Genomic DNA, 27,856 nt, shown 5'->3' with positions numbered 1-27,856 from the left:
GTCACTTACCTCCTCAGTCCGTCACTCCCCACGATAAACTGCTTAGAAGTATCAGGATGGATTAGAATGGGTGCGGATGTAAAAATGTGCTTCAACTTAGCGAAAGCTGAGTGGGCTTCTGGGGGCCAGGTGAAAGGTACCGTAGATGAGGTGAAACAGGTGAGAGGCGCAGCCACTCGGCTGTAGTTCCGAATGAAGCGGCGGTAAAAGTTCGCGACCCCAAGGAAGCTTTGAAGCTTTTTCCGTGACTCTGGGACCGGCCATTCCAGCACCGCCTTGACCTTTACTAGGTCGGTCTTCACCTGTCCTCCTGCCAAAATGTAGCCCAAAGAGGAAATAGATGAGGCGTGGAACTCACACTTTTCTGCCTTGACGTATAATCTGTTGTCGAGCAGCCGCTGTAGCACACTCCTTACGTGGACGTGATGCTCTTCAAGGGTCCTGGAGAAAATCAGAATGTCGTCCAGATACACAAAAACAAACAAGTTCAAAAAGTCTCATAACACATCATTGACTAGGGACTGAAAAACCGCTGGGGCATTAGTTAAGGCGAATGGCATTACCAAATATTCAAAGTGCCCTAATGGAGTGTTGAAAGCAGTCTTCCACTCATCACCTTTTCATCTTCAAACTAGGTGATAGGCATTCTGTAGGTCCAACTTCGTAAAAACTGTGGCTTCCTGGAGAGACTCAAAAACAGAGTTGATTAGTGGGAGAGGGTATTTATTTTTTACAGTAACATCGTTCAAACCTCGATAATCGATACACGGCCACAGCGACCCATCCTTCTTTCCTACAAAGAAGAAGCCCGCAGCAACTGGGGAGACAGAAGGTCTAATTATTCCTGCTGCCAGCGACTTCTTGATGTAGTTCTCCATAGATTCTCTCTCAGGACGGGACAGGTTATACAGTCTACTAAAGGGCAACGGGGCTTCCGGAAGTAAGTCAATGGCGCAATCGTATGGTCGGTGAGGCAGTAGAGAGCGAGCCTTGTCTTTATTGAACACTTCCTGTAAATCATGATACTCTGGAGGGAAGGTCTGGTGCTTGTGACAGGGGTGGAGCTCGATCTGCTGTTGCAGTGGGAATGGCTGACCTCAAACAGTTCGCCAAGCAAAACAGGCTCCAGCTGGTGATTTTTTTTCCCGGTCCAATCAATGTGAGGATTATGTCTCTGCAACCAGGGGGTGAGTAAAATTCTTTTTAGTACATCATGGACGAGGGCTTGGAATACTACCAGGGAAGTCGAGAGTTGGATTATGCCAGCCGCTAGTGATTCCTGAATGTATTCCTCCATTGCCTCCCTCTCTGGCCTAGAATGATTGTATAGCGGACTAGAGGGGAGAGTGGCACCAGAGAGGAGGTTAATAGCACAATCATAGGGATGATGTGGTGGCAGAGAAAGAGCCTTTTCCTTACTGAAGACCATTCTGAGGTCATGGTACTCCTCCGGGACCAGAAATAGATCTAAGATTGGTTGTGTACAGCACCTCAAAGGAGCTGGAAACTGAGAGTAGAGCTGAGTGCAAACAGAGAGAGTGACACGTTAAAATCCAGTTACGTATTTGCTAGCAGTCCAGTCCAGGTGGGAGTTGTGATTTTTCAGCCAGGGAAAACCAAGGATAAGGGATGGAAACATGAAGAGAGTTATTGTTTCCCAATGGTTGGCCGATGTGATTAGCTGCACGGGTTTGGTTTTGTGAGTGATATAGGCAAAACCTTGAGTGGAGGCCGGAATGGGAGGCTTGAGAGGCACCAAGGGAAACCTTGCTGTTGGGCTAGATCCATGTCTATTAAATTTTTCTCACAACCGGACTCCACGAATGCTTGGAGAGAATGAGAGGTCTGACGGTATTTGAGCTTCACAGGGAGGGAGATGGAGTTTAGCTGCACCTGAAACTTCAAATTTCAAGTGCCAATGAAATGCCCTGGCCAATCACAGTACAAACTCCCATGCAGGAAAACGCCTCTCTCTCTCCTACGGAGTGAGCCTGGATTGCCAGATTTCGTTAAAAGTCCGAATGGCCCAGGGGAATAAACTCTTAGTCTGTCTGTAGGTGTGGGACCCGATTGACCTGAGGTGCCGACCAAAGGGGAGCGGGTCAGACAGGTGGTGGGCGGGGTGCAAGGGGTCACCTGTGATGGCCTTGTTTTTCTTGAGACAGGAGGAGCTGGCAATGGCCTCTAAGGGTGGCTGAGGTCAGCCAACTTGACCAGTATTAATTACCCTCTGTGTCGCCTTCCTGTTGTCAGTAGTGGCCCCTGTGTACTAAACACCCAGCCAGTAGAAGCGCATGCTCTCCACTGAGGAGTGGTAGAAGTCCAGCAGGAGCTTCTGGCCCAGGTTATTCTTCCTCAGGACATGAAGGCAGTGCAGGTACTATTGGACCTTCTTAAACAGGGCGTTTGTTTTGTGGGTCTAGGTGAGATCAGCAGAGATGTGGGTTCCCAGAAACATGAAGGTGGAGACAGATTCCACCTTTTCTCCATTTATAATGAGAGGGTCGTGGACCTGTCTGTGCCTCCCGAAGTCTATTATGAGTACTTGTTTTAACCCTTTAAAGCCGGTGGGAGCGGGCATGCTCTGTTTTGCGTAACTATTTTTAAATCCCGGTAGCAATGCAACCACGTAAGCTAGAGCAATAATTTTTTTTGCATATGAAACCAGAGGAGTTGTACTTACATCTTATGCCATCAGCTTGTCCTCGGTCACAGTTTCCTTCCACATATAGCTTTGCAAAAACTGCATAAAAAGCACTTGCAGCAACAAAAACATAATATTCCAGAAACATGCTTTGCCGATCCGATCAGCTGTTTGTAACACTTCCTACGTTCATCGTATGTCCAACTATCGCATGTCCACCATGACCTGCCCAAAACCGGAAGTGATGTCATTTTGCGGAAATGTAGTTTTTTACCATCAGGGCCTCATAAGCCTATACTGGTGTTTTTAAAAGTTATGTTTGACTTTATGACTTTCTGTGTCATTTCTGGGATGCTTAGGACTCATATTGCACTGCTGGAAATAGTTTATTTTGATGCATATGCTGCTTTTTTGCAAATTTGCATTATAATATTTATTTTCGTTTTTCCTGCAGTATATAAAAATTGGTGTATTTCAAAAATAAAACTATGAAGACACTCAAAATAAATTTCCTGTGGTGGGAAACTATTTTGTGCAACTTTTTTGTATTTGCAGTTTTGAGGGATAAGCCTCTTAAATTTCTCTAACTAGAAATATATGTTAAAAAAACAAAAACAATTTTCAATTTTTTTGTAGTTTATTGCACTTTTTTTAAATTTATGTAATTACTATGCACGGAATGGATACATATTATTAAAATTTGGGCTATAATAGTTGTATTGATGTATATCAACTTGCTCCAAAAAATGGCACTACAGCATGTAAAAATATGATATAAGCCCTGGCGGACTTGGTTCTATGGTAGGTCTTAAACGGTTAAGGACTTTCAGTTTTAGATTCTTTTCTGAGCACCGGCAAGTTCTACTGAATCTATAGAATCAGTAGACAGCACTCATGAACAAAATGGTTGTAGTAGACCTCTGACTGTAGCTCCTCCTTTTTGATAGCCAGGGATCTGGCTTTGGTGAGGAAGATGGTTTATGCTGTTGTTTTTGCAGCTAGACATGATAGCAGGCTCTGCATCCCTGCTTTTGTTTCCTCTCCCTGTGCCGTCTGCTACGTAATCTACGGAGCACCCAATGGTCTCACAATCCACTAGTAATAGTAGTAAAAATAGTAAAGGTTTTAACAGTTTTACAATTTAGGCTTAACAACATTGTCCAGTGGAGCATTATGGAGCTAGTTTTAGAATATTGTCTTGTGGGATGATGCATCAACTCATTCAGGCTACAGTCATACTCTCTTTACCTTCAAAAGTGCTTTAGATAAACGCCTTCTTTACATACATTACAGGTTATCTAAAGGTAAGTTATGAAAATTAAGTTATAGCATACTATCTGTGTCTGTTTCTCTTTTTTAGCGGTCTAAAATCGCCTTGTTTGACAAGATGTGGCAGTACATGAAAAACGCAGAACCTTCAGTTTTTGTCAAGAAAACATCAGAGGGTGTCCAGCGTGTCAGGAAATCCAAGGGAAAGTACGCATACCTGCTGGAGTCCACCATGAATGAGTACATCGAGCAGAGGAAACCCTGTGACACAATGAAAGTTGGAGGAAACCTGGACTCAAAAGGCTATGGCATCGCCACACCAAAAGGATCCCCATTAAGGTGGGTGGATCAGTATAACAATGCTGGCCAACCTGCACTGCCATGTACCATTCACACTACTAACCTGCTGCCTAGCATACCATCCCTCTCCTAATTCCCACAGTTCTTCTCTCTGTATATGTAGATGAAAGAGAAAATCATGCTACACTACTTTGAGCTTTAAAGAGATCCAGATTTTTTCTAAACTCAGTAACTTGAAGTCACAGTAATAACCCTGGCTGACAAACTGCTTGTTATCAGGTGGTAATTAGCCAGTGTTCAAGCTGTCTCTGTGCTTATACACATAACTCACTACGGAGAGCAGATAGATTCATCCCAAGGCTTACTGCCAGCTGGGTGTCGCAGTATGCGAGTGTGATGAATGGGACACGGCGGTTAACTCGTTGTTATAATAATCCACCTACCCTGATGACACCATCTCAGTGGTTTGTATTTATTACCATGGTTACCACCTCTGACCAATGGCTAGCGGTGGTTTCCATGACAAATGGGGGATAGGGTGTTTGATTTGCTTCCAGGTCTTAAAGAACCCCTTCAGATAGGCTCCTTTTATCTTGAAAATAAATGTGATGACATTTATAGTGTAAAACATTCTAAACAAACCTGTGCATGTCAAATTAAAGTGTCTTCAAATTCTGTTTGATTTTTTTTTTTTTAAGTGTTAGTTATTATTTTTGGCTGCAGGCTTTTCTCCATTGATAACTTGGCTCTTTAAGACCTGGATCAAGGGATTTTTGCAAAGTTTATGACCTAATGCTGCATTCCATTTGAAGTTGGAATTTGCATGTGTGTGTTTGCGTCTGCCTGAGTGTGTACACACGTGTGTGTGTGTGTGTGTGTGTGTGTGTGTGTGTGTGTCTGGTGGGAGGAGGGAGGGCACTATATGTCACCATAAAATGTTTAAATTACATACGGACAGTTATACATAAATTAGCTTCCCCCTACATTCCCTCAGAGCTGTCTCTTATTTTTTTAATATGTGAAAGTAGTAGTAGTTTTATATTTTTCTTTTATCTCATGCAATTGCGCAACAATTTACAACATGTTTACACATGCAGATTAATAGCGTTTAAAAAAAAAATTTGCTACAGAAAATACAACAAATTTACATTCATAAATATAAAGATAGACCTATCTAAAGTGGCCCTTAAGAAATAGCTTAAATAAGAAGAATGGTATATAGCTCAACAATATTTGTGTCATATATATGACAAAAAATATGTACACTTCAGAATCAACAAAGCAAAATCAGAACAAAACACTTTAATAAATGTAGTAAAAAAAAATCAGATGGTTTTAAGTGGATTAGCAACAGTCTTGGGGAGTAACGGAATACATGTACCGCCGTTAAGTATTTAAAATACAAAATATGAGTAACTGTATTGCGTTACAGTTACCGTTTTAAAAGGTGGTATTCAGAATACAGTTACTTTGTTGAAATGAATGGATAACACGGCGGTATTTTCCTGTTTCATAAGGCTATGAACTCTATATTTTTGGTGTCCACGCCGATGGAAACCCAAACAAAACATGCATTAAGAGGCTCTCATGTCTATGTCTCAATCTCACTGCCCATGTCACCTCTACTTGCGGCCCACATAAAGACGTGAAGAAATATTTTAAAAAATTATTCACAAAAATGATTTAATATGAAGGCAATAGGCAGAGTGTTACAGGCATAGCCCTAAAGAATCTAGCCTCATGGGCAGTGTAGTCCGTGCTGCAGGGAGAATGGACTGCCATACCTGTTATGTGTCTGTGAACGAGGGAGGGAGAAAAAGAGTCGAAAAGTAAGAGATGTCACGGACCAAAAATGGGAGATGGAAGAATGTAAATATTTATATATATATATATATGTAAGATGTATTATATTTTATAGGCAACAATTCACCCTGTTTGTTTACTAAACATGGTTTAGTTTAACTTACTGAAAATGAAACTCTTACAAACACATATGCGGTAAGGCCAGCCATAAAAATACACCCGTCCACAACTGTCAAATTATTGTGATATCACAATTGCAGGGTGATCTACTAACAATGCACTGTATTGTACAGGGTGGGCCATTTATATGGATACACCGTAATAAAATGGGAATGGTTGGTGATATTAAAGTCCTGTTTATGGCACATTAGTATATGTGAGGGGGCAAACTCCTCAAGATGGGTGGTGACCATGGTGGCCATTTAGAAGTCGGCCATCTTGGATACAACTTTTGTTATATCAATAGGAAGAGGGCCATGTGACACATCAAACTTATTGGTAATGGCACAAGAAAAACAATGGTGTGCTTGGTTTCAACGTAACTTTATTCTTTCATGAGTTATTTACAAGTTTCTGACCACTTATAAAATGTGTTCAATGTGCTGCCCATTGTGTTGGATTGTCAATGCAACCCTCTTCTCCCACTCTTCACACACTGATAGCAACACCGCAGGAGAAATGCCAGCACAGGCATCCAGTGTCCGTAGTTTCAGGTGCTGCACATCTCGTATCTTCACACCATAGTCAATTGCCTTCAGATGACCCCAAAGATAAAAGTCTAAGAGGGTCAGATCGGGAGACCTTGGGGGCTTTTCAACTGGCCCATGACGACCAATCCACTTTCCAGGAAACTGTTCATCTAGGAATGCTCGGACCTGGCACCCATAATGTGGTGGTGCACCATCTTGCTGTAAAAACTCAGGGAACGTGCCAGCTTCAGTGCATAAAGAAGGAAACACATCATCATGTAGCAATTTCAAATATCCAGTGGCCTTGAGGTTTCCATTGATGAAGAATGGACCCACTATCGTTGTACCCCATATACCACACTAGTGATGGGTTGGTCGCGAACGAAATGGCTCTTAGAGCCGGGTCTTTGACGTGAACGACGTGAGCTGGCTTCTTATCGTGAGCCGTGTTTTTTTTTTTTTCTCTCTCTCACCCTCTCTCTCGCACTTTTTTCCGCTTCACTCTGCACGCGAGCCTTGTGCTTTACGCTGGGAAGAGGGGGGAGGGGCGATAGTTACACTCAGTAGCACAGGAACAGAGCGGGAGGGAGAGAGAGAGAAAGAGCCAGGGACAACAATGTCACATTAGAAAGGTATAGTAATCATCCACAACTATTTTCAGTTGCAGATGATAAAGGATTCAGAAAGTTTATTCATGCAGGCCCATATGACAGAGAATATGCATCTTCTTTTTGTTTTCATATTTTAATTTATATTTAATTGTGTTGTGGTTTGCAGTGTTTTGTGTTGTTTCACTTTAAATTTGTAAAAGGAAAAAGCTGAAAATTTAAATAGTTAAAAGTTGAAATGTGAATAATTGATTTTTGTATTATATGATTTATTTATTACATTTTATGTGGAGTGAATAAATAAAAGTATATTTACGGTGGCCCCTACAGACAAAGCACATACAAACTTCAAATCACGTACGAACTCTGAAGCACGTACAAACTCCAAAACACGTAAAAACTCCAAAACACGTAAAAACTCAGAAGCACATAAAAACTCAAAACATGTACAAAAGACAACAGAAGTGCTCCAGGATGCTGGGCGCAGTGTTGAACTTTTGTTACCTAGTGGCCAGGAAGTACCAACGACCGGATTTGGTGTGTGGTAATAACAGGTAAATGAACTTTTTTTATTTTATTTATTTGACTATATATGAATGCTTGTGTATAAATACACAAACAATACACATATGCTTTCATGCTTTCAATTGTGTAATTTAAGTGATCTAGGTAGCCCTGTTTTGGAAGTTTGGAAGTGCAGTTCATGCTAGAAATGTGTTTTGGAGTTTGTACGTGTTTTGTCTCTAGGGGCCACCGCATATATTTATATATAAACATATATAAATAAAACCACTTTTTTTTTTACATTAGTAATTCCTTTTGTGCATAATTTTATATTATTGTTAATAATAAATTAATTAAAGCAACAAAACAACCTGAAGAGCCGGTTGGGAGCCGAAAGATCCAGCTCTTTTTAGTGAGCCGAACCGAAAGAGCCGGTTCTCTAAAAAGAGCCGGAAATCCCATCACTATACCACACCAAACCATCACTTTTGTTGTTCCAACAGTCTTGGAGGATCCATCCAATGTGGGTTAGTGTCAGGCCAATAGCGGTGGTTTTGTTTGTTAACTTCACCATTCACATAAAAGTTTGCCTCATCACTGAACAAAATCTTCTGCGTGAACTGAGGGTCCTGTTCCAATTTTTGTTTTGCCCATTCTGCAAATTCTGTGCACCGATCTGGGTCATCCTCGTTGAGATGCTGCAGTAGCTGGAGTTTGTAAGAGTGCCATTTATGAGGAGCTAATATCCACCGAAGGGATGTTCGATTAATGCCAGTGACATGCGGCGAGTGCTACGCTGTGGGCTCTTGCTGAATGAAGCTAGGACAGCCACTGATGTTTCTTCATTAGTGACAGTTTTCTTGTGTCCACATTTTTGCAAATCCAACACTGAACCAGTTTCACGAAACTTAGCAAGCAGTTTGCTAACTGTAGCATGGGAGATGGGTGGTCTCGTAGGGTGTCTTGCAATGAAATCTGCTGCAATGACCCGGTTATTGCGTTCACCAGATATCAACACAGTTTCGATCCGCTCCTCACTTGTTAACCTCTTCGACATGCAAATGGCTGTGAACAAAGAGAAACTTGTAAATAACTCATGAAAGAATAACGCTACGTTGAAACCAAGCACGCCATTGTTTTTCTTGTGACATTACCAATAAGTGAGCTGAAACAAACATTTATTTTTAGGTCCATTCTGCTGCTGATACATACTTTAGGTTTCTGAATATTAAACTTGTTGCTGCCTTTCATAGTGTGTAACCTGAAGGCCCTGAGTACTTTCTCCCACACTGAAAACACTGGAATGATAAAATTATTTGAACATTACCTAATAAGACTGTCAGTAGTCGTGTCCAAATTCATGGGCTGCATCCTCCTGAGGACCCGGCCTTCACGGTCTACGTGGGCCAGGTCCTCAGAAGGTCAGGTAGGCCGGAAGTAAACGGCTGTGAAATTGGACAGTCTAGGCTGTCTCGGTGGAGTTTAATAAACTCGGCCGTCTGCTCCTTGCTATCTAAAATATAACAGGACACTGGCGTAAATTCTCGACCGTCTCAAACTTCTGTTTAATCAGTTTTCTGTTTGACATTTATTGAGCTGTGTGAAAACCAAGGAGGAACCCACCTCCTCGGTTTTGGATTAATAAAGTTTTATTTTATTTTATCGAATCTAATCTAATAATTTTAATCTCAGCCAAATTGATTTACTCACGAACAAATAAAACACTGAAAAAAGCCCAACAATAACATTTTTAGGTTGTGTAAGTGACTTATATATTACGTTTAACCTGAGTAGTGAAAGTCTGCGGTGATCTGAAATGATGTGCCGGGAGTTGTGCCGTTCTCGGTGGCTCTAGTGACCCTCGAGCTCTTGGCTAGCTATCGAGCTGGTGGGTAACAGACGTCTCCGAAAACGTCAAAGCACTTTTGCAAATATGTGATATCTTGACAAATCGAGCAGATATTTGAAGTTTACACACCCACATTCTCGCCTGAAAATATGTTAAAAGTTTATTTTGTGACCCAGAAAGATTAATAAGAGTAATTTTAAAACATAGTAGCGGCCGCCATTGTTGGAAACAGGAGTTTGGCTGGGCCGCGCTATGAATTCTGGGATATGGTGGGCCACGAAGGACACACCCGACCCATCCTTCAAATCCGGGGAAAAGGAGGACGCATTGATCGGCTGCATTCGGAGGAGTCTACAAATTTGGACAGCCTTCGTCACGTCGCTGTGACGTAATCGGTCTACAAATGCGTCCTCAGGAGGATGCAGACCATGAATTTGGACACGACCAGTGATTCCTTGATGCTACAATTCAGCACAGGAAGGGAGGAGGTGAATGAGTCCTGAGTGATTCATTCATGCTACGATTCAGCTCAGGAAGGGAGGGGGTGAGTAACTCAAATGTGCTGTTAGCAGAGCGATGCTACTGTGAACTGAGGAGCTATTGTCTTGATGTGAGCTTTCTACTCAGGGTTTTTTCTTCCAGTTCAGAGCAGAAATGTTACTGTTAAGAAACTGGCTGTTGTTTTTTTCCCCCCACAATTTTAATTATAAGCTAAATATATTTCTACTATTGAGATTAGTTTGCTAACAGCAACAGGGATGAGTCAGTGAAGGAGTCGGTTGGGCTTGTGAATCATGATTCACGAGTCAGTAAAGTGATTTTCGAGTATTGAACGATTCGTTCATGATTCACACATCACTAGCAGGGAGCTACAAAACCATTTAAAACCACTTAAAACACTAACTTTATTTATTTTATATCAACTGAAGCCCATGTCCAAAGGATTGTGAGAGGGCGCACAGGTAGTAAGAGGTTTTATAGTTTTACAGACCTGAGGAAATCACATGATAGGGTGGGGCTAGGTTTCACAATGAGCTCACCCGAAACCTTGGCTAATTGTGACCTACACCCGTTTTCATGCCTTGGCTCATGTGATTAGGTATAGGATCATCAGGGGGCCCTTTTGTCCCTCTTTGGGGGGATACTCCGACAGGGTTTAAATCTGGGACTCTCCACCATTTGACCCTAGAACTGAAGAAGCCTCAGTTGAGAGGTGAAGCGTCTTCAAGCAACTTAAAGAAGTCCAGACGCTTTTCTTTCCAAGCTCCTTAGACTTTATCCACATTACTGCAGAAGCTGCACCAAGCGGACCACAAATAGTTTTTTTTTTAACTATCTTTGTGACTTCAACTCTCCTTCAGTACAAAAGGTTTGTTGGTCAGGTCACAGAGATCCTCAGCATATTCATTGAACTGCCTAACTAGGTTCTCGGTTCAGATCAGTTTCAAGTTTTATTGTCATGTACAGATAAACAGTGTAGCCACATTTACCCATAATGAAATTCTTTGGCTTGTGCTCCTCAGCTTTACATGAGCATATAAAAGTGTGCAGTTAAATGAAGAAGAAAATAACAGAAATAACAGTAATAATAATGATAAAGAGTAAAAAGTATTAAATATTTAGAGAATTTAAGACAAGTTTTGGTATTTACAGTTTGTGCAAAACCTGTGCAATGAGCATTTAAGTGGGATTAGTTGAAGTGACAGTGTGTAGAGTCCTGTAATTGTAGTGAGTGTGTAATGGTGTGTATAGAATGTCAGCAGTTCAGAAAAGCCTAATGGCTTGTGGGTAAAAACCGTCTCTGCGTCTGGTAGTGCGGGTCTGGATGCTCCTGAACGCCTGCCGGACTGCAGGAGTGTGAAAAGTCTGTGGCTGGGATCAGAGAGGATCCGCTGCATCTTCCTCATGCAGCGCTGTCTATAGAGATCCTGATATGACTGGCAGTTCAGTCCTGGTGATGCGCTGTGCTGATCTCACCACCCTCTGCAGATCAGCAGAACTTTATCATCAGATACCAGCTAATTTAACATCAGAAACAACAGTCACATCAAGGCGCTTTATATTTTAAGGTAGACCCTACAATAATACAACATTCTTCAGCTTCAGCTACTCCAAGAGCTGGGCTCTGCTTAGTACCTTTCTCCAGCATCCGACAAGCTAGCCAAGGTCAGCAGACTCCTTCAGCGTGTTGGCTCCCTTTTGGCTCCCTGGTGGCCACAGTCCCATACTTTCCTCAGCAATAGAGATGCACAACATGGTCCATTCAGACTCAGTTTCTCCAGAAATTAAAAGTCTCCTGCACTGGGAAGATCAGAATGAGGTTCCCAGCACACCCTCACTTTATATGTGGATACACCAGTCCTGTCTGGCATCCTCCCCTCCCACCTGATATGTTCACCACCAGGTGAATGGATCTTTTCACCCAAATGTGCAAGATATGACAGCAGGTCTAATGACACAATTGCAAAATCAATCATCAACTTGTGACTGATGGCATCCTGGTTCTAACTCTTATCACAAACATGGTTTTACTTGATCATAATGTTCATCACGGACAATCTGTGAACCTAGAAGTTTTATGAGAGAACACCACTCAGGTTCAGATCAATGTGTTGACTTGGCTGTTCCTCCCAGTCACGCCATGACAGTTTATATGTCATTTTCCTGCCAGGACACTTGTCCGTTTTAGCCACATGCTCCACAAACGCACTCTTTCATAATCCATCGTCTACCAATTGAAAGGTTGGTGGCTCCTCCAGCCAGCATGTTAAAGTATCCTTGTCCAACATTCTGAACCACTGTGAGTTGCCTACAATGTATCTTTCGGAAGTGCATAAATGTTAGGTTCAAAAAGTACTTATATTACTGTGTTTGTGAATAGGTGAATGAAGCTTGGAGTTAGAAAGCGCTTTGAGTGCTCAAATTACAGTACAAAGTACAAATATTTTGTTACTGTACATACGTAGAATTTCTAATTATCTGCACTTTAGATTATACCCCTTACATTTTCAAAGCGGCCTCATTACTTTTGATTAAACACATTTAATGGAAATTATTATTTCACGTCATTGTAGGCTATCAAACATCAAACCGATTTGAGTCTAAATAGCAAACACATGCAACACAATCCTGTTCATGTATTAATCACCAGGGGGTATCACATAAAAAGAGATGAAAGAGATAAAACCGTGTGCCATATTCAATTCAATTCAATTCAATTTTATTTATATAGCGCCAAATCACAACAAATGTCGCCTCAAGGCGCTTCATAGATACAGAGAAAAGCCCAACAATCATATGACCCCCTATGAGCAAGCACTTTGGCGACAGTGGGAAGGAAAAACTCCCTTTTAACAGGAAGAAACCTCCGGCAGAACCAGGCTCAGGGAGGGGCGGCCATCTGCTGCGACCGGTATAACACGGTATTCAAGTGTTAATATGGGCTGGCGGCTTTTCGTTTGTTTGTTTGTTTGTTTTTGTCCATAAATTGCGCTTGTGGTACTTCAGCATCTAGCTACCAGTACAGAAAAGCATAAAGGGATTACTTTTTTTAAAGTGGCATGTAATTTCAAATGCTACATTTCTATCAGCTTAACAGACATCAGGAAACACACAAACTGCTGCTGTGAGTGCAGTTTGCAGCTCAGTGTATTAGTAGCTAAAGGCCCATTGACTGTATTTCACAGAGAGAGAAGAATGAGAGCTTGAGACAGAGATAGAAATTTTTAAACCCACCCTCACTCTAGATCTTGTTTTAACATATGGCATAGAAACTGAACATTTAACAGTGTTTCCTGAAAACCCTCTCTTGTATGATCATTTCCTGATAACATTTACATTTACAATAATTGATTACACAGCAGTGGAGAGTGGACTTTATCACAGTAGGTGTCTTTCTGAAAGTGCTGTAACTAAGTTTAAGAATATAATTCACCCACTGTTATCATCTTCAATGCCCTGTACCAACACAGAGCAGAGCAGCTATCTGAACGCTACTCCAACAGAGGTCGATTATCTTGTTAATAATTTTACCTCCTCACTACATATGACTCTGGATACTATAGCTCCTGTGAAAAATAGAGCCTCAAATCAGAACTATTTGACTCTGTGGTATAATTTCAAACACGTAGCTTAACCTCCTAGGACCTGGCATCCACATATGTGGACATCACATTTTGGGTTATTTAGACCAAAATACTAAATTTTGTTCTACAAGGGCCTGATATCAACTTACAAGGACATTATACTGCTACTGTTCTATGCTACCTTATTTTTCTTAAAAACAAAAATAAGGTAAAAAAAAAAAATCTGGCAATTCTTTGTTTTTACATTCACTGGGGCCCAATATGCCCAAATATCAAAGAGAAATTAAAAATGCATGCTGTGGAAGAGTTCGGGTCTTAGGAGGTTAAAGCAGATAACTCGTAAGCCGGAGAGGAAATGGCGTGTCACAAATGTAGAAGATCATCATTTAGCCTGAAGAAATAGTTTAGTGCTTTATACGAACATCTTATTATTCATCACTGATTGAGTAAATAAGAATAACCCTAGGTTTCTCATTAGTTACAGAATTAAATTCAAAATCCTGCTCCTCACATACAAGGTCTGTAATAATCAGGCCCCATCTTATCTTAATGACGTTATAGTACCATATCACCCCATTAGAGCACTTTACTCTCACCCTGCAGGCTTACTTGTTGTTCCTAGAGTATTTAAAAGTAGAATAGGAGGCAGAGCCTTCAGCTTTCAGGCCCTCTCTTCTGTGGAACCAGCTTCCAGTTTGGATTTGGGAGACAGACACTATCTCTACTTTTAAGATTAGGCTTCAAACTTTCCTTTTTGCTTAAGAATATAGATGTTATGCTGCAATAGTTGTAGGCTGCTGGGGGATTCCCATGATGTACTGAGTCACCTTTCTCACTCACTATGTGTTAACAGACCTCTCTGCACTGAATCGTATCTGTTATTAATCTCTGTCTCTCTTCCACAGCATGTCCTTATCCTGTCTTCCTTCTCTCACCCCAACCGGTCGCAGCAGATGGCCCCGCCCCTCCCTGAGCTTGGTTCTGTCGGAGGTTTCTTCCTGTTAAAAGGGAGTTTTTCCTTCCCACTGTTGCCAAAGTGCTTGCTCATAGGGGGTCATATGATTGTTGGGTTATTCCTCTGTATATATCAGGGGTCGGCAAACTGCGGCTCTTTAGTCCTTATAGTGCGGCTCCGCGTTGTTTGGGAAATTAAATTAGAAGTATTTAGCTGAAGTGTATTTTATTTATGTTAGTTGTTTTTTACCTTGTAGTTCTAAATTGGAAGATTATTGTGATATTGAAATATTGAAATTGAAATAAAAATAAAATTATATTCTTTTATTTTTCATCGCTCAAAATAAGCGTCACACTTGCGGAAGCCGGTATACCCGCCGAAACGCCATGCATTTATCGAGACTTTCAACCCCAGGTAGGCCAATTATGGATCCACATTATGTCAGCAGCTCCACCGTGAACTATGTTAAAAACAAACACCGCTCACGCCTCACAGACGACAGCTTACAGTCCTGTGTAAAGATGAAAGTCACTTCGTACAGCCCCGATTTGCAGACGCTGTGTGCAGAGGTTCAGGAGCAGAAGTCCCATTGTAAACATATCACGGCAGACCCGACGATGTTTGCATGAACACGCTTTTCAGCATCTCTTTATTGACCACTTTTCACACACGGTTGCTGACGCATACAGCCGGCTGTAGCTTTTCAGCTCACAGCCCAACACAACAGCATAGATAGCGCAGACATAAAGGCGGCGAGGCGTGATTGTGGGTGCCGCTCAGGTGCGTCTGCCTCCCCTGCAGCGGCGCTGCAGACCACACCCCGCCACACACATTAACGTGGTAAAATACATATTTAGGCAGCATAGTGCTTTTTTTCCAATTATTTTTTAAAAGTCAGGTCAAGGCTCCAAAAGCCCAAAGGCGATATAAGGGTGGCGGCTCACAACAGTTTTTGTTTGCTACATGGATCAATTTAGTTCAGCTGGGTGTCTTTCCTTTTGTTATATTTCTTTAAGAGTTCAAAATGTGTTAATTACATAAATAAAATTTAATTTTCTCTGTAGCACTTCATAGATTTAAGCAACACACTTTAGTTGTTCAAACAAAGCATAAAGGTAAAAAACAATATATACAATGTTATCTTCATTTTAGATGTATTTGCAGCTCTTGGACCTGGAAACCAGGTTGCTGACCCCTGGGATATATTATTGTTGGGTCTACCTTACAATATAAAGCGCTTTGAGGTGACTGTTGTTGTGATTTAGCGCCGTATAAATATAATTGAATTGAACTGAGTATTTCAACGTTTACTGTAGTAATTTTTAACACTCGTATATCCGTACTTCTACTACGTTTCTGTACGTTTACCACCTCTGCTATCTAGTTATAGAAGACTGAAGGAAAATTTTACTGCTATTGTTTGTTTAGATTGTGGCTAATTGGAACAAAGAAATCCCAATGAGGATATGGGCCTTAAAAATGTTTTAAACTATATGTAAGTAACAGGACTTGAGTATTAGCCAACAGTTGCTAGTTGCTAAGGACTAGGATTTAACACGCTGGACTTATAAGTCAGAATAATGAATTTAGAGATCTTTATAAGGTTTTGAGTTCAGTGTTGAGTGTTAGGATCCGTACATTTCATTTTTTTAAATGAATGCTAAACTTTGCTTAATGGAGCTTTACAACTTTATTGGATTTCTGTTGTCACATCATGGTAGAGAGACACACATTTCATTTCTACAGTTTCTCTTATGAAAAAGTCTTGATTTGAGCTAAATACTGAATTACTTGCTGTATTGAATTGCATGGTCTCTGCTCCTAGCATGGGCATACAGATTTTCTTTAATTTTTTCACTGTTACAGATTAGCAGTGTTAAGTCACTGATGGGCTCTGTTCAGAAACAAAATGTAGGACACTGGTATATACAAAGCATCAAACTTAAAATATATGAATGGCAATACTGACAAATAAGTGATTATATTATTAGTTGCTATAAGTGGCTATAAGTAAGATTTTAGATCACATAACAAACATAGGATCATAGAAATCTTATTTACGCAAATAATATTTACGTTAATCAGTATATGGTGTTTATGATAAACAAGTTACTTTACACGTAGACTTGTCACGTCCTATGACCCTGTGTTCGTGTTTTTGGACTTTTAATTTCTGTTTTTTGTTTTTGTTTGTTTGTTTCCACTTCACTCATTACCTTAGTTTGGCTGTGTTCCATTATGTTGTACTGTTTTTCATGTCGTCCTGTGTTACTTTGTATTATGGGGGTTTATCCAGCTGTATTCAGCTTGCTTTGTTTTAAAACTCTGTCTTTGCATCCTGCATTTGAGGTCCTCATTCCTCACTATCACACTCCACATCATGACAGAAGGGGACTACAAGAAAAAAAAAGTCCAAAATACAACATAATATATACCTTGCAATACAGAATAGCACATGGGAAAACAGGCAGGCAGGGAAGCTGTGGCTCAGGAGGTAGAGCCGGTCATTTACTAGTTGCAAGCTTTGTGGTTCAATCTCTGGCTGCTTCAGTCTGCATGCCAAATGTCCTTTGGCAAGACACTAACCCCAAGATACGCTAAGATGCATCCATTAGAGACTATGCATAGATGCAGAGGTGAAAATCTAAACAATGCAAAAACTAAGAAATAAACAGAACTTGAAAGTCCAAGACTCAGGCTCAGCCTGCTGGAAGTTTCTTCCTGTTAAAAGAAAGTTTGTCGCTCTTTGGCAACAGTTGGAGGATAAAGTCTGATGGATAAACCATATCATCAGCAAAGTCAGCAGTGCTCCAGCTGCACTGTACACTATGTAAATATGTGTAGAGTGCGGCTTTCTCCTCCTAAGTTGCCTGACGTAACCAGAATCACTTCAAGGCTGACAGTCTCATTCTATGGCCTCAATGAATTCTTCCCACACCCAAGATTTTGTTTGAACCCAAGTGCATTTTGGCTGCTGATACTTGTCAGCTGTTTTCAGTCACAGTTGGGGCGATCGTGGCTCAAGAGTTGGGAGTTCGTCTTGTAATCTGAAGGTTGCCGGTTCGAGCCCCGGCTTGGACAGTCTCGGTCGTTGTGTCCTTGGGCAAGACACTTCACCCGTTGCCTACTGGTGGTGGTCAGAGGGCCCGGTGGCGCCAGTGTCCGGCAGCCTCTCCTCTGTCAGTGCGCCCCAGGGTGGCTGTGGCTACAATGTAGCTTGCCATCACCAGTGTGTGAATGTGTGTGTGAATGGGTGGATGACTGGATATGTAAAGCGCTTTGGGGTCCTTAGGGACTAGTAAAGCGCTATATAAATACAGGCCATTTACCATTTACCATTTACACAAACTAACCAAGCCCAATAACACTGCTTTTCAGGTTGATTGCTCCCTTCACAACCGCTTTCCACCATCTAGTTTGGGGATTGCCACTATGACAAGGTCAAAGTCAAGTTTTTTTTTTTATATAGGCACGAACCACATTGCAGCTACAGCTCTGCACAACAGTGGAAGTACAGAACATAGTGTCCCCAGCCTTCATTGGAATGCTGTCAAAGCTCTGTTGGGGGTGAAAGTTAAAGATCTCACAGGCCAGGGCTTCTGCCAGAAGCTCCCAGTCCACCCTCACTATACGTTTGGTCATGCCAGGCCTGTCTACCATCCTCCCCTGCCACCTAATCCAACCTACCACTAGGTGGGAATTGATTGACAGCTCAGTTCTCCACTTCACCCACGTGTCCAGAGCCCATTGTTGCAGATATGATGATACAATTACAAAATCAATCATCGAGCGACCTAGGATGTACCCAAGTACCCAACCAGGGTACAGGCCAATGTTCCCACATAGCAAAATTGGTATGGCCCGGATCTGGCCCACACAATGTGCTTACACATGGCCCACATACTGCCAAGAATGACGGCCCTTTGGTGGCCCAGATCAGGTTTGCCAGAGGTGGCCCACACATGGGCCTGCACAAGACCAGTTGCAGACACACACAGTTTCAGCTCTGGCCCCAGATGTTAGCCTAATGTGTACCTTAATCAAGCCATGTAATAACAACATGTGCCAGAACATAATAGTGCAAAAGTAACATGACAAAACTCAGACAGTGAATGGACTGATTCTTATATAGCACTTTTCTACTCTCATGGTTTACTCAAAGTGCTCTTTACAACATGCCACATTCACGCAATCACACACTTTCTTTAAACGGAGTGATTCCTAACTACATTTATACTCCTGACATACAGGCTGGAGAAGCCAGGGATCGAACCAATAACCTTTGGATTAGTTGGTGATCTGCTCTACCTCCTGAGCTACAACCACCCATTAATAAGCATGAGTAAACCTCACTAGGTTTTGGCTAAAGTGTACACTCAGAAACCTGTCAAACCTGCATTTGAAACATTGGCTACCATAGCAGTATAGTATTGTAACATGGCATTTGGGTCTTCTAACTAAAACAAGAAAATAGGTACATAAATAGTGCCATCATTGCCAGACCTTGCCCACATCTGGTTGACAGACACCCTGCCATGACACCAGTCAGTCAGAAGTGCCAGAAGTGCCGGATCCGGGCCAGACCTGTTTTCTATGAGCCTGGGCCACATAAACCAAACCATAATTGGGACAGATGTGGCATGCCATCACATAAACAGTGCCATCTACGCCGGGCCTGGCCCATATCTGGATGACATACCACTTACCATGCCAGAAGTCAGCCAGCAGTGCTGGCTTGATAACAGATCCAGGCCAGACCTGTCTGCTATGTGGGTTATCTCTTTGGATTGCCACGGCCACCAGGCATTCTCCTTTAAGTTCCCTCCCCAGGTCTGCTGGCTTCTGTGAGACTGTGCAAAATAGCTTGTTTTTCCCTTTAAAATAATTCTAGGTTCCCTAAAGGTGGTTTTTCTGTAACATGCAATAGGATCGTAGCTCAAGCCCTAAATCAATAACACCTTGTCCAATGACGCTGTCACTTCCATTAGTACAAAAGATAAATTACAGTTCAGGGAATGTTTTTTATATTAGACCTGGCAGGTTCATTGATTATTTGAGATATATTTTAATTAGTGTTTACTGGTTCAGTATCTTGCCAAAGGACATTTTGATATGCTGACTGGAAATGCTAGGGTGCAAACAACCTACCTTGGAATTACCAGATGACCTTTTCTTCCTGTTAGCCATAGCTGCTTATGCTATTGGCTTTAATCCTCTTCTGCCTCATCACTTGCACAAATGTATTTATTAATAATTCCTTCTCTGTATCATTTCAGACTCATTCCTCCCTTCACCGCAATAGTCACAGTTTAGATTCTCAACTTCATACTCCTACTTTATCAGCTGTCTGCAGACATTCTTTCCTCCTCTCCTTGACTGTTGCTTCATAGTTTCTACCAGTACCCTCTTTATTAACGGTGCTGCTAGTGGCAACCAGTGCCTTGAATGATCTGGTAATCTAATCCAAGATCTATATATATATTTTTTAAATGGGACTGTTTTGTATCAGGATGGAAATATAGCATACATACAGGCTTAGAACCACCAAAACTGAACAAGCCTGTACAATTCCAGTTGGTAGAAAATATTTTAAAATGGCACTACCATTAAATGCAAATATGATTAAAAGGGACTCAAGACCAAGCATCAGTATGAGATGACACTGACAATGTGTGTGCAATCAGCTCCTAGTCTGGTTATGTGGAACATTATTATAGAGTAGGTACTAGTTTATTATAATAAAGGTATGCTGGTTTATAATGGATATTTATAATTGGAATTTGAGCAGCTCACCATTCTAAATATATTTCATATCATTCTAAGGTATGCCATAATACCCATAAAGTATTACTGGTAATCTGCAAAGGCATTAACCTAGCCCTAGACATATGTCTTACCAAATTACAAAACCTCTCACTTTCACTTTTCCAGCTACTCCGAGTTTAATTATTCAATCATTTTTCATTGCTGTAACTTTTACAAAATATCGAAAAAATGACCTAATCATTGCCATTTACTAGAATCACCCTGAAAGCTATTTCAAGTGTGAATGTTATGTTCAGATTCACACTTTTTACATAGGTGTAGCTAGAGAAATCAAAACAATTTGATGAATGATTGCAGTTGTATAAATGGGCAGGATTTGGCAGCAGTGTATTAAAAATAAAAGCTATTTAAAAAGTGCTAAATTCCACACTGGAGGTTTGAGTGACAGTCTATTTCATCCTCCGTAACACACTGCTAACACCTAATATACCGAGATATCAGGGGCACTCTACTTACTTTAATTACAGAGCAAGAACAACTGGGGTTTTTTTTTCAGGGTGGAATAATTGTACAGCATATATCTTCAATTACTTAAAAAAACAAGAATTGGATGCACAAGTTTAAATTTATTTTTTATAATCCACATGGTAAAAGGTGTACATGCGGACTCAAAAATATACAAACACTATCTTAACCCTCTGAAGTCAATAGATGTGATTTAAGAGGACCTGGCAGGAAGACAAAGCACTGCTCACTCAGCTTGTATCAAAAGTGGGGCTCAAGAGACTGGTACTTTTAAATCCTAACAGTGCAGTTATGTAGATTTTAAGCCCCACACTACAAAAATATATTGACTCCAACAAAAACCTTGCACACATTCAGTGTTATATTTTCAAGTAATCTTTATAGATATTTGAGATCCAGGTATTTGTTTTAGTTTGATATATACATATATAAAAGTCCCAAATTACTATGGCATTCATCTCAGTGATGAATGTAAACTTTTGACAACTGTATGAGAACCAAAAATTTATCTCTGTGTATCTTTGTTTTATAACGACAAATATAAATTTGACATACCACACAACATTCTGATTTCCATGAGTGTAGCCACCAAAACACCATATTATATAAATATTACTTCAAGATAACTGTTATGAGAAAATCGATTTCCTTTTATCTCTATTGTGTTTACCGTAATTATTATAATTTACATCCTATTAACATGCATATCAGCAGGAGGACAGACACTGGCAAGAGTTGAACTGCTAACAGCCACTGTGTTCATGTAGAAATGCGGTGAACCTGGCGGTGTTAAAGTTGAACGAGCAGGGGCTGCTGGACAAACTGAAAAACAAGTGGTGGTATGACAAGGGAGAATGCGGCAGCGGAGGAGGGGAGAGCAAGGTTAATACACACACACACACACACATACACTACAGCACACAACACACAGGTGACACTGGGTTATTAAATGTAAAAAGTGTAAAGAAGAAACAGAGTTACAATGCCACATGTGACATCAAACACTAGTAGCTAGCTGTAACCCCCTACAGAAATTGAAGAACAAAGAAAAACTAATACGCTAGAACTACTAGATTTAGCAGATGCAATAAGGAACCAGAACATGTAGCATTGTAGTCTGTAATGCTTCTTTTGCTGATATGTTGCCCCTGTTTGGTTGAGGTCAGGTTCAGAGCACACTTGCAGGCAGATGAGGACTTACAGATCAGGGTCAGGTGACCTCACACCAGATGGTAGCAACAGTGCAGGAGAAGAGCTGTCGATAAAGAGATTGTGCAACTGCCCAAACTCTATTTATCAATGGCTCTGCCCTGGAGGAGTACTGCTACTGAAAAAGCAGAAAGCCTTTTCGCTGAGCACATCTCATTCTCTGTCTCCAGTGCCAAGCAGAAAGGCCCTGACAACACAAGACTTTCTTTAAGCAGCTTTGCCAAATTAAACAAGATTATTCCACAGAGTCTTTACAGACTTCCTGTTCATGGTCAAGTCTAAATATTTTTAGTATTTAATATTTGACAATCAACAGACACTGAACTTGCTAAAAGGTGTCTCATACAAAATAAAGAAAGCCATTAGACGATCTTTACATTGAAAGTAATCTTTTCAAATACTGCAATGAAAGTTTTAATGATGAATAATTAGTAGCACATGAGGGACCTGTCTTGGTGGCTAGACCAGAGTTTGAGAACCGCTGCCTCATTAATAACATAAGATAACATTGATAATGATGTTATTTATGTTATTCCCATTGAAGAGTGCCAGTAAACCTTGCCGTATTGAAACTGAATGAGCAAGGGACCCTAGACAAGATGAAAAACAAGTGGTGGTACGATAAAGGAGAATGTGGCTTCAAGGACTCCACAAATAAGGTTAGTTTTATGTCTGTGGGTCAGTCAAACACACTGTCTGTTCACACATTCAATATACATGGTAAGACTCCACAGTAGTTAGTATGGATTACTTGTAGCTTTAGGTAATGTCAGAGACAGTTCAACAATATTCACATGTATAATGCTAACCAAAAAGTGTATTAACAGACCTTTTCTGCCCATTGAGGAAGGAACTATCTCTGAAACAAAATTTATAGGTATCAAGGTAAAGATCTGTCACTGAGGCGCTACCAGATTGTTGTTAATCTCCTACTCCACCCTTCCCTCACTTGCAAGACATCAAAATACTCCTCCACGAAGCAACTCATTCCTAACCCATAGTGGGCAGTCCATTTATTTCCAGCTGAAAATCATGACATCAGACTTGGAGGTACATCCCGATGGACACTGTCAAATGCCTTTTCAAGTCCACAAAACACATTGTTGTGTCCTTGGGCAAGACCCTTCACCCGTTGCCTACTGGTGGTGGTCAGAGGGCCCAGTGGCGCCAGTGTCCAGCAGCCTCGCATCTGTCAGTGCGCCCCAGGGAGGCTGTGGCTACAATGTAGCTGCCATCACCAGTGTGTGAATGTGTGGATGACTGAATGTGTGAAGCGCTTTGGGGTCCTTAGGGACTAGTAAAGCGCTATACAAATACAGGCCATTTTATTTTCCCTTTTTATTGCCGTGACACACACAGTTTCTTTGTCGTTTTTTCCGGCTCAGCACCTATGCGTTCAGCTTTCCAACTGGAAAAGAGAGCTCAGTGGTCCACATGGCTCAGCTGCAGCTGAGCCATGGACCACACCTCCGCCACACACCACCACCGCCCAACTGAGGCTGGGGAGCCATCTGGCTGAACCATCAGGCACTCCTTTTCCTTCCAGCTGATGTAGGGTACGGGCCCGTCGACCCTCCTTGCCTGCTGGGACAAAACGGCCCCCAGCGCTCTGTTTGAGGCATCAGTCTGCAGAAGAAAAGGAACAGAAAAGTTTGGAGTGTGGAGCAGTGGCTCCCCACAGAGATATTTTTTCACCTGCACAAACGCCTAGCACAGCCGTGTCCACTGGACCAGATCTTGAGCACCCTTTCGGGTGAGATTAGTCAAGAGGCTGGTCAGGTCAAAAAACCCGGGCACAAACCAGTGATAGTAACCTGTCAGCCCCAGGAACCGTCTCACTTCTTTTTTTGTCTTGGGGCGCAGGCAGGATGCAGGGTGCTGCTGTCTTTTCCACCTGTGGACGCACCTGCCTGGCTCCCATGTGGTACCCCAGATACTGTACCTCCCTCTGTCCAACTGCACACTTCTTCGGGTTGGCTGTGAGCCCCGCCTGCCTCAGGGACTCCAGGACCACTGACACCCACTGCACATGCTCCGCCCAGGTGTCACTGTGTCACGACTCACTCGATATAGCCTGTCTTCTAACAATAAACAATGTGCCGCCCTCCATGGCTAGGGTGCAGCGCCAGCCCCTTCCGGGCCTTGGGAAGGCAGAATGGAGAGAAAGGGGTTAGTGGGTTGCAGTGTAGGGCGCGCTCCACTGGAGCAGTTGCTGGAACCCATCGCCTCAGCACTGTCACCGGGGCCTGTGGGCCTGTTGGCTGTCTTGCCCTCTCTGGCCCCTCCGCTCTGGCTGGACCGCCACCCCCACACTCGTGGACTGGTGGCAATGCACCCACCACGATGTGTCTGCAGACAGCCCTTTTCCATGGACTGCTCCTGCACAACTTTCCCTAGCATGTGGGCCTCCCCTTCTGGACTGCCCGGGCTGTAGCCACCTCGCCGCCGCATCATGCAGGTTCCAGGGCCAGGCAAACGGTTGCTCCTCCTCCGTCATCCGGCAGGCCTGGAATCTGCAGTGGCTGCACTGGTGGCATGGCTTGTGGGTCTGACATGGCAACAGGGTTTTTGGCACCAGTGTGAAAATGGACCAAAAGTGGACACACTGTTTATTATTTTTATTTTCCCTTTTTATTGCTGTGACACACACTGCTGACAATTTCTTTGTCGTTATTCTGGCTCGGCACCCATGGGCGCAGCTTTCCAGCTGCACTCTGACACACCTCTCCACTCTCTGCTCCGGCTTCACTAAATCACACAGGAAGAGAGAAAGAGCTCAATAACTAAAACGAAACACACCTGTGCCACCAACCTCCCTGTCACTGCCTCTTGAGCTCACTGCTCCACCCCTCCCCTGCAGCTGAGCCATGGACCACACTTCTGCCACACACATGTATTCTGTTTAATTGGGCAAATTCCCATGGCTGCTCCAATTTCCACAAGAGGAGAACTGCTCTGATGTTCCACAACCAGAAAGCTGAGAAGTTGATATCCCGTGAAGTTTTACCACAACTACCAGTCCCTTTTCTTAAAAAGAGGAACCATCACTCTAGTTTGCCAATCCAGAGGTACCACCCCAGACCTTCACAGTGTTAAAGAGGCATATCAACCAAGACAGGGCCAAAACGGCAAGAGCCTTGAGGAACACAGAGTGAACAGATTGGTTGTGGTCTCTCTGGGTGCAGGGCCCAAGTGATGTGCAAGTTGTTTCCCTCATCCACCAATTACCTTATGACAATAGTTGCCGACAGCTGCTTTAGCCTTAGATGAATAATACTGTCCATTCAAACATTGTACCCAGCCTGCCTTGGAATGCTGTTGATGCTGCTGTGGGAGTTGAAGATCTCACAGATCTGGGCCGTAGCCAGCTCACTCAGTGTATTTTATTGTGCAACTGATGTGTCTGGCTTCTTCCCCCGCTACCTGATCCAACTGACTACCAGATACTAAACAGTTACAGGTTCAGCTCCTCTCTTCATCCAAGTGTTCAATACATATAGCTGGTTTTAGAACCTAAGATGTGCAAGTTACGTGATTAGGTGAGTCCAACTCAACCTCATATCTCTCTCAACTTCATGGACAAGCTCAAGGTCCTTCCCCTTTAAAGAGGTCAGATTCCGTGTCCTTGTAGCCAAATTTGAAAGCTAAATTTCAGAACATCAGGGCCTCTACTTTCCCAACACCCCAGCCATTACCATACCTCTATTGCAGGCTCTTTGTTCTCAGGCTCTTGCCCTCGCTCCACTGTGGAGCTCAAGAAAGGTAACTTGGGCCCTTGGTTTTTCAATCATCATAAGACTGTTCTGAATTGCTCTTAGCCTCTCACCCAGGATCCTACGAGGTGCCATCGGCCCTAGAAACATAGCTTCCAGGATCACTAGGGCATGCAAACCTCTCCAACACGGTAACGTAAAAAAATCAAAGGAGGGGGTGACAGATAAAATTTATTTCTGTCATCATTATTTAGTATTGTGAAGCTTGTCCCAGTTCCTGACCTTTTTGACACCAAGGTTGCAATAATCACTTTGAAATATTCTAATAATCTGAGATCCTGGCTTTTTCATTTTCATTAACTTGAGGCCATAATCATTAAAAATAAAACAAAAAAGGCTTGAAATATTTCTTATATGTAGAGACACAGAATGATTAAGGTTGAGGACAGTGTTCTACATGTAAAGTTTTAATCTAGGTCATTTATAATATATTTAGCTTGACTGATTTAGATTCAGTTTGAGTCTACTTTTGAGTAGACCTTCCCAGTAAATAAAGTTAGCTATTAATATAAGAGCATGCCGCTAGAACTTTCTCTGGGGTTTCTGATGATTTTTCTTCCTTGTGTGTGTGTGTGTGTGTGTGTGTGTGTGTGTGTGTGTGTGTTTGTGTGTGTGCATACTAGGAGAAGACCAGCGCACTATCTCTTAGTAATGTAGCAGGAGTCTTCTACATCCTGGTTGGAGGTCTGGGATTAGCCATGATGGTGGCACTGGTCGAGTTTTGCTACAAGAGTCGTGCAGAAGCCAAAAAAATGAAGGTATATGATGTTTATAAGCACAAGCTGAATTTGAATTTCAATCTTAAATAATAATATAAGATTATATATTAACAATGTTGAAATAAAGTTTATTGAGGATTCTCACTAAAAACATGATGTGAAACATGATGGATAATCCTCCACAAACAGAAATCAGAATCAGAATCAGAGTACTTTATTGATCCCTGGGGGAAATTATTATTTTTTTTGTTACAGTGCTCCATTATAAACAAACATTAACAAGACAGACAATACGCTAACTAAGAATAGTACAATATATACATATATCTATATATATATATATACACAAAGTCACTCATTAATAAATAGCTGGAAAAGAAACGTGTAGTTGTAGCAGTAAACAGTGTGTTAAGTGGATGCGTTGTACAGGGAGATGGCCACAGGCAGGAAAGATTTCCTGTGTCGTTCAGTGGTGCTTTTCGGTAATCTCAGTCTCTCACTGAACGAGCTCCTGTGACTGACCAGCATGTCATGGAGTGGGTGGGAGGTGTTATCCAACATTGTCTTTATCTTGGACAACATCCGCCTCTCCGACACCACCTTGAGGGAGTCTTAAGGGAGTCTAGAAAGGTCTTACGGTTAATGAATCGTGAAAGTGATAACAGTATATCAGTGGATTCCACTATCTGATACTAATTAGTACTAAAAATTAATGAATTTTAATATGAATAAGTTAACAGTAAAAAAGGCTTCCCAGTGTTTTAAGTGTTCAAATTTCAAATCTTTTTATTTGTTTTAAAGATTGAAAAACAGCATGACTCACAGAATAATACAATCACAATAACAGGTGCTAAGAGCTATCAGGTTAAAGAAAAATTGGTGGAGAGTCCCTATGAGAGTGTCCCCAAAAGGGTCATTGATCCTCTACTGAGTCACAGGAGCCAAGGTGTGAAACCTAGCCCAGTCCTATCATGAGATTTATTGAGGTCAAATGGCCCAGGCTTTTAACACATGTGGTAATCCTAATTGGTCTTTCATCAAGTCAGCAAAGATGCACAAAAAGAAGACCAGACACCAACTAGGGACGACCAGAAATGGGACTCTCCAACAATTGTGCTTAGAACTGAAGAAGCTTCTCAGATAAGAGGTGAAACGTCT

At 41.9% G+C, this 27,856-nt stretch overlaps 1 protein-coding gene across 7 annotated transcripts in view; it reads left to right on the top strand.

Annotated features, from left to right (window-relative positions):
• The window catches only part of LOC146517620 (glutamate receptor 2-like), a 97,928-nt gene that overhangs the window by 48,124 nt on the left and 21,948 nt on the right, over nucleotides 1-27,856 (top strand). For 2 of the 7 annotated variants that reach the window (XM_085164008.1, XM_085164006.1), the window contains exons 16-18: nucleotides 4,005-4,252; nucleotides 22,751-22,865; nucleotides 26,603-26,737. In XM_085164008.1, the coding sequence (XP_085020134.1) occupies nucleotides 4,005-4,252; nucleotides 22,751-22,865; nucleotides 26,603-26,737 (498 nt within the window). Of the gene's footprint in view, nucleotides 1-4,004; nucleotides 15,215-21,764; nucleotides 21,880-22,750; nucleotides 22,904-26,602; nucleotides 26,738-27,856 lie in introns of those variants that run through there. The other 5 variants (XM_085164007.1, XM_085164004.1, XR_014874716.1 and 2 more) reach the window with 4 other exon arrangements.

The sequence above is a fragment of the Neolamprologus multifasciatus genome, chromosome 6 (genome assembly GCF_963576455.1).
Source record: "Neolamprologus multifasciatus chromosome 6, fNeoMul1.2, whole genome shotgun sequence".
Taxonomy (NCBI): Eukaryota; Metazoa; Chordata; class Actinopteri; order Cichliformes; family Cichlidae; genus Neolamprologus; species Neolamprologus multifasciatus.
This window is presented reverse-complemented; position numbering and strand designations above follow the sequence as displayed.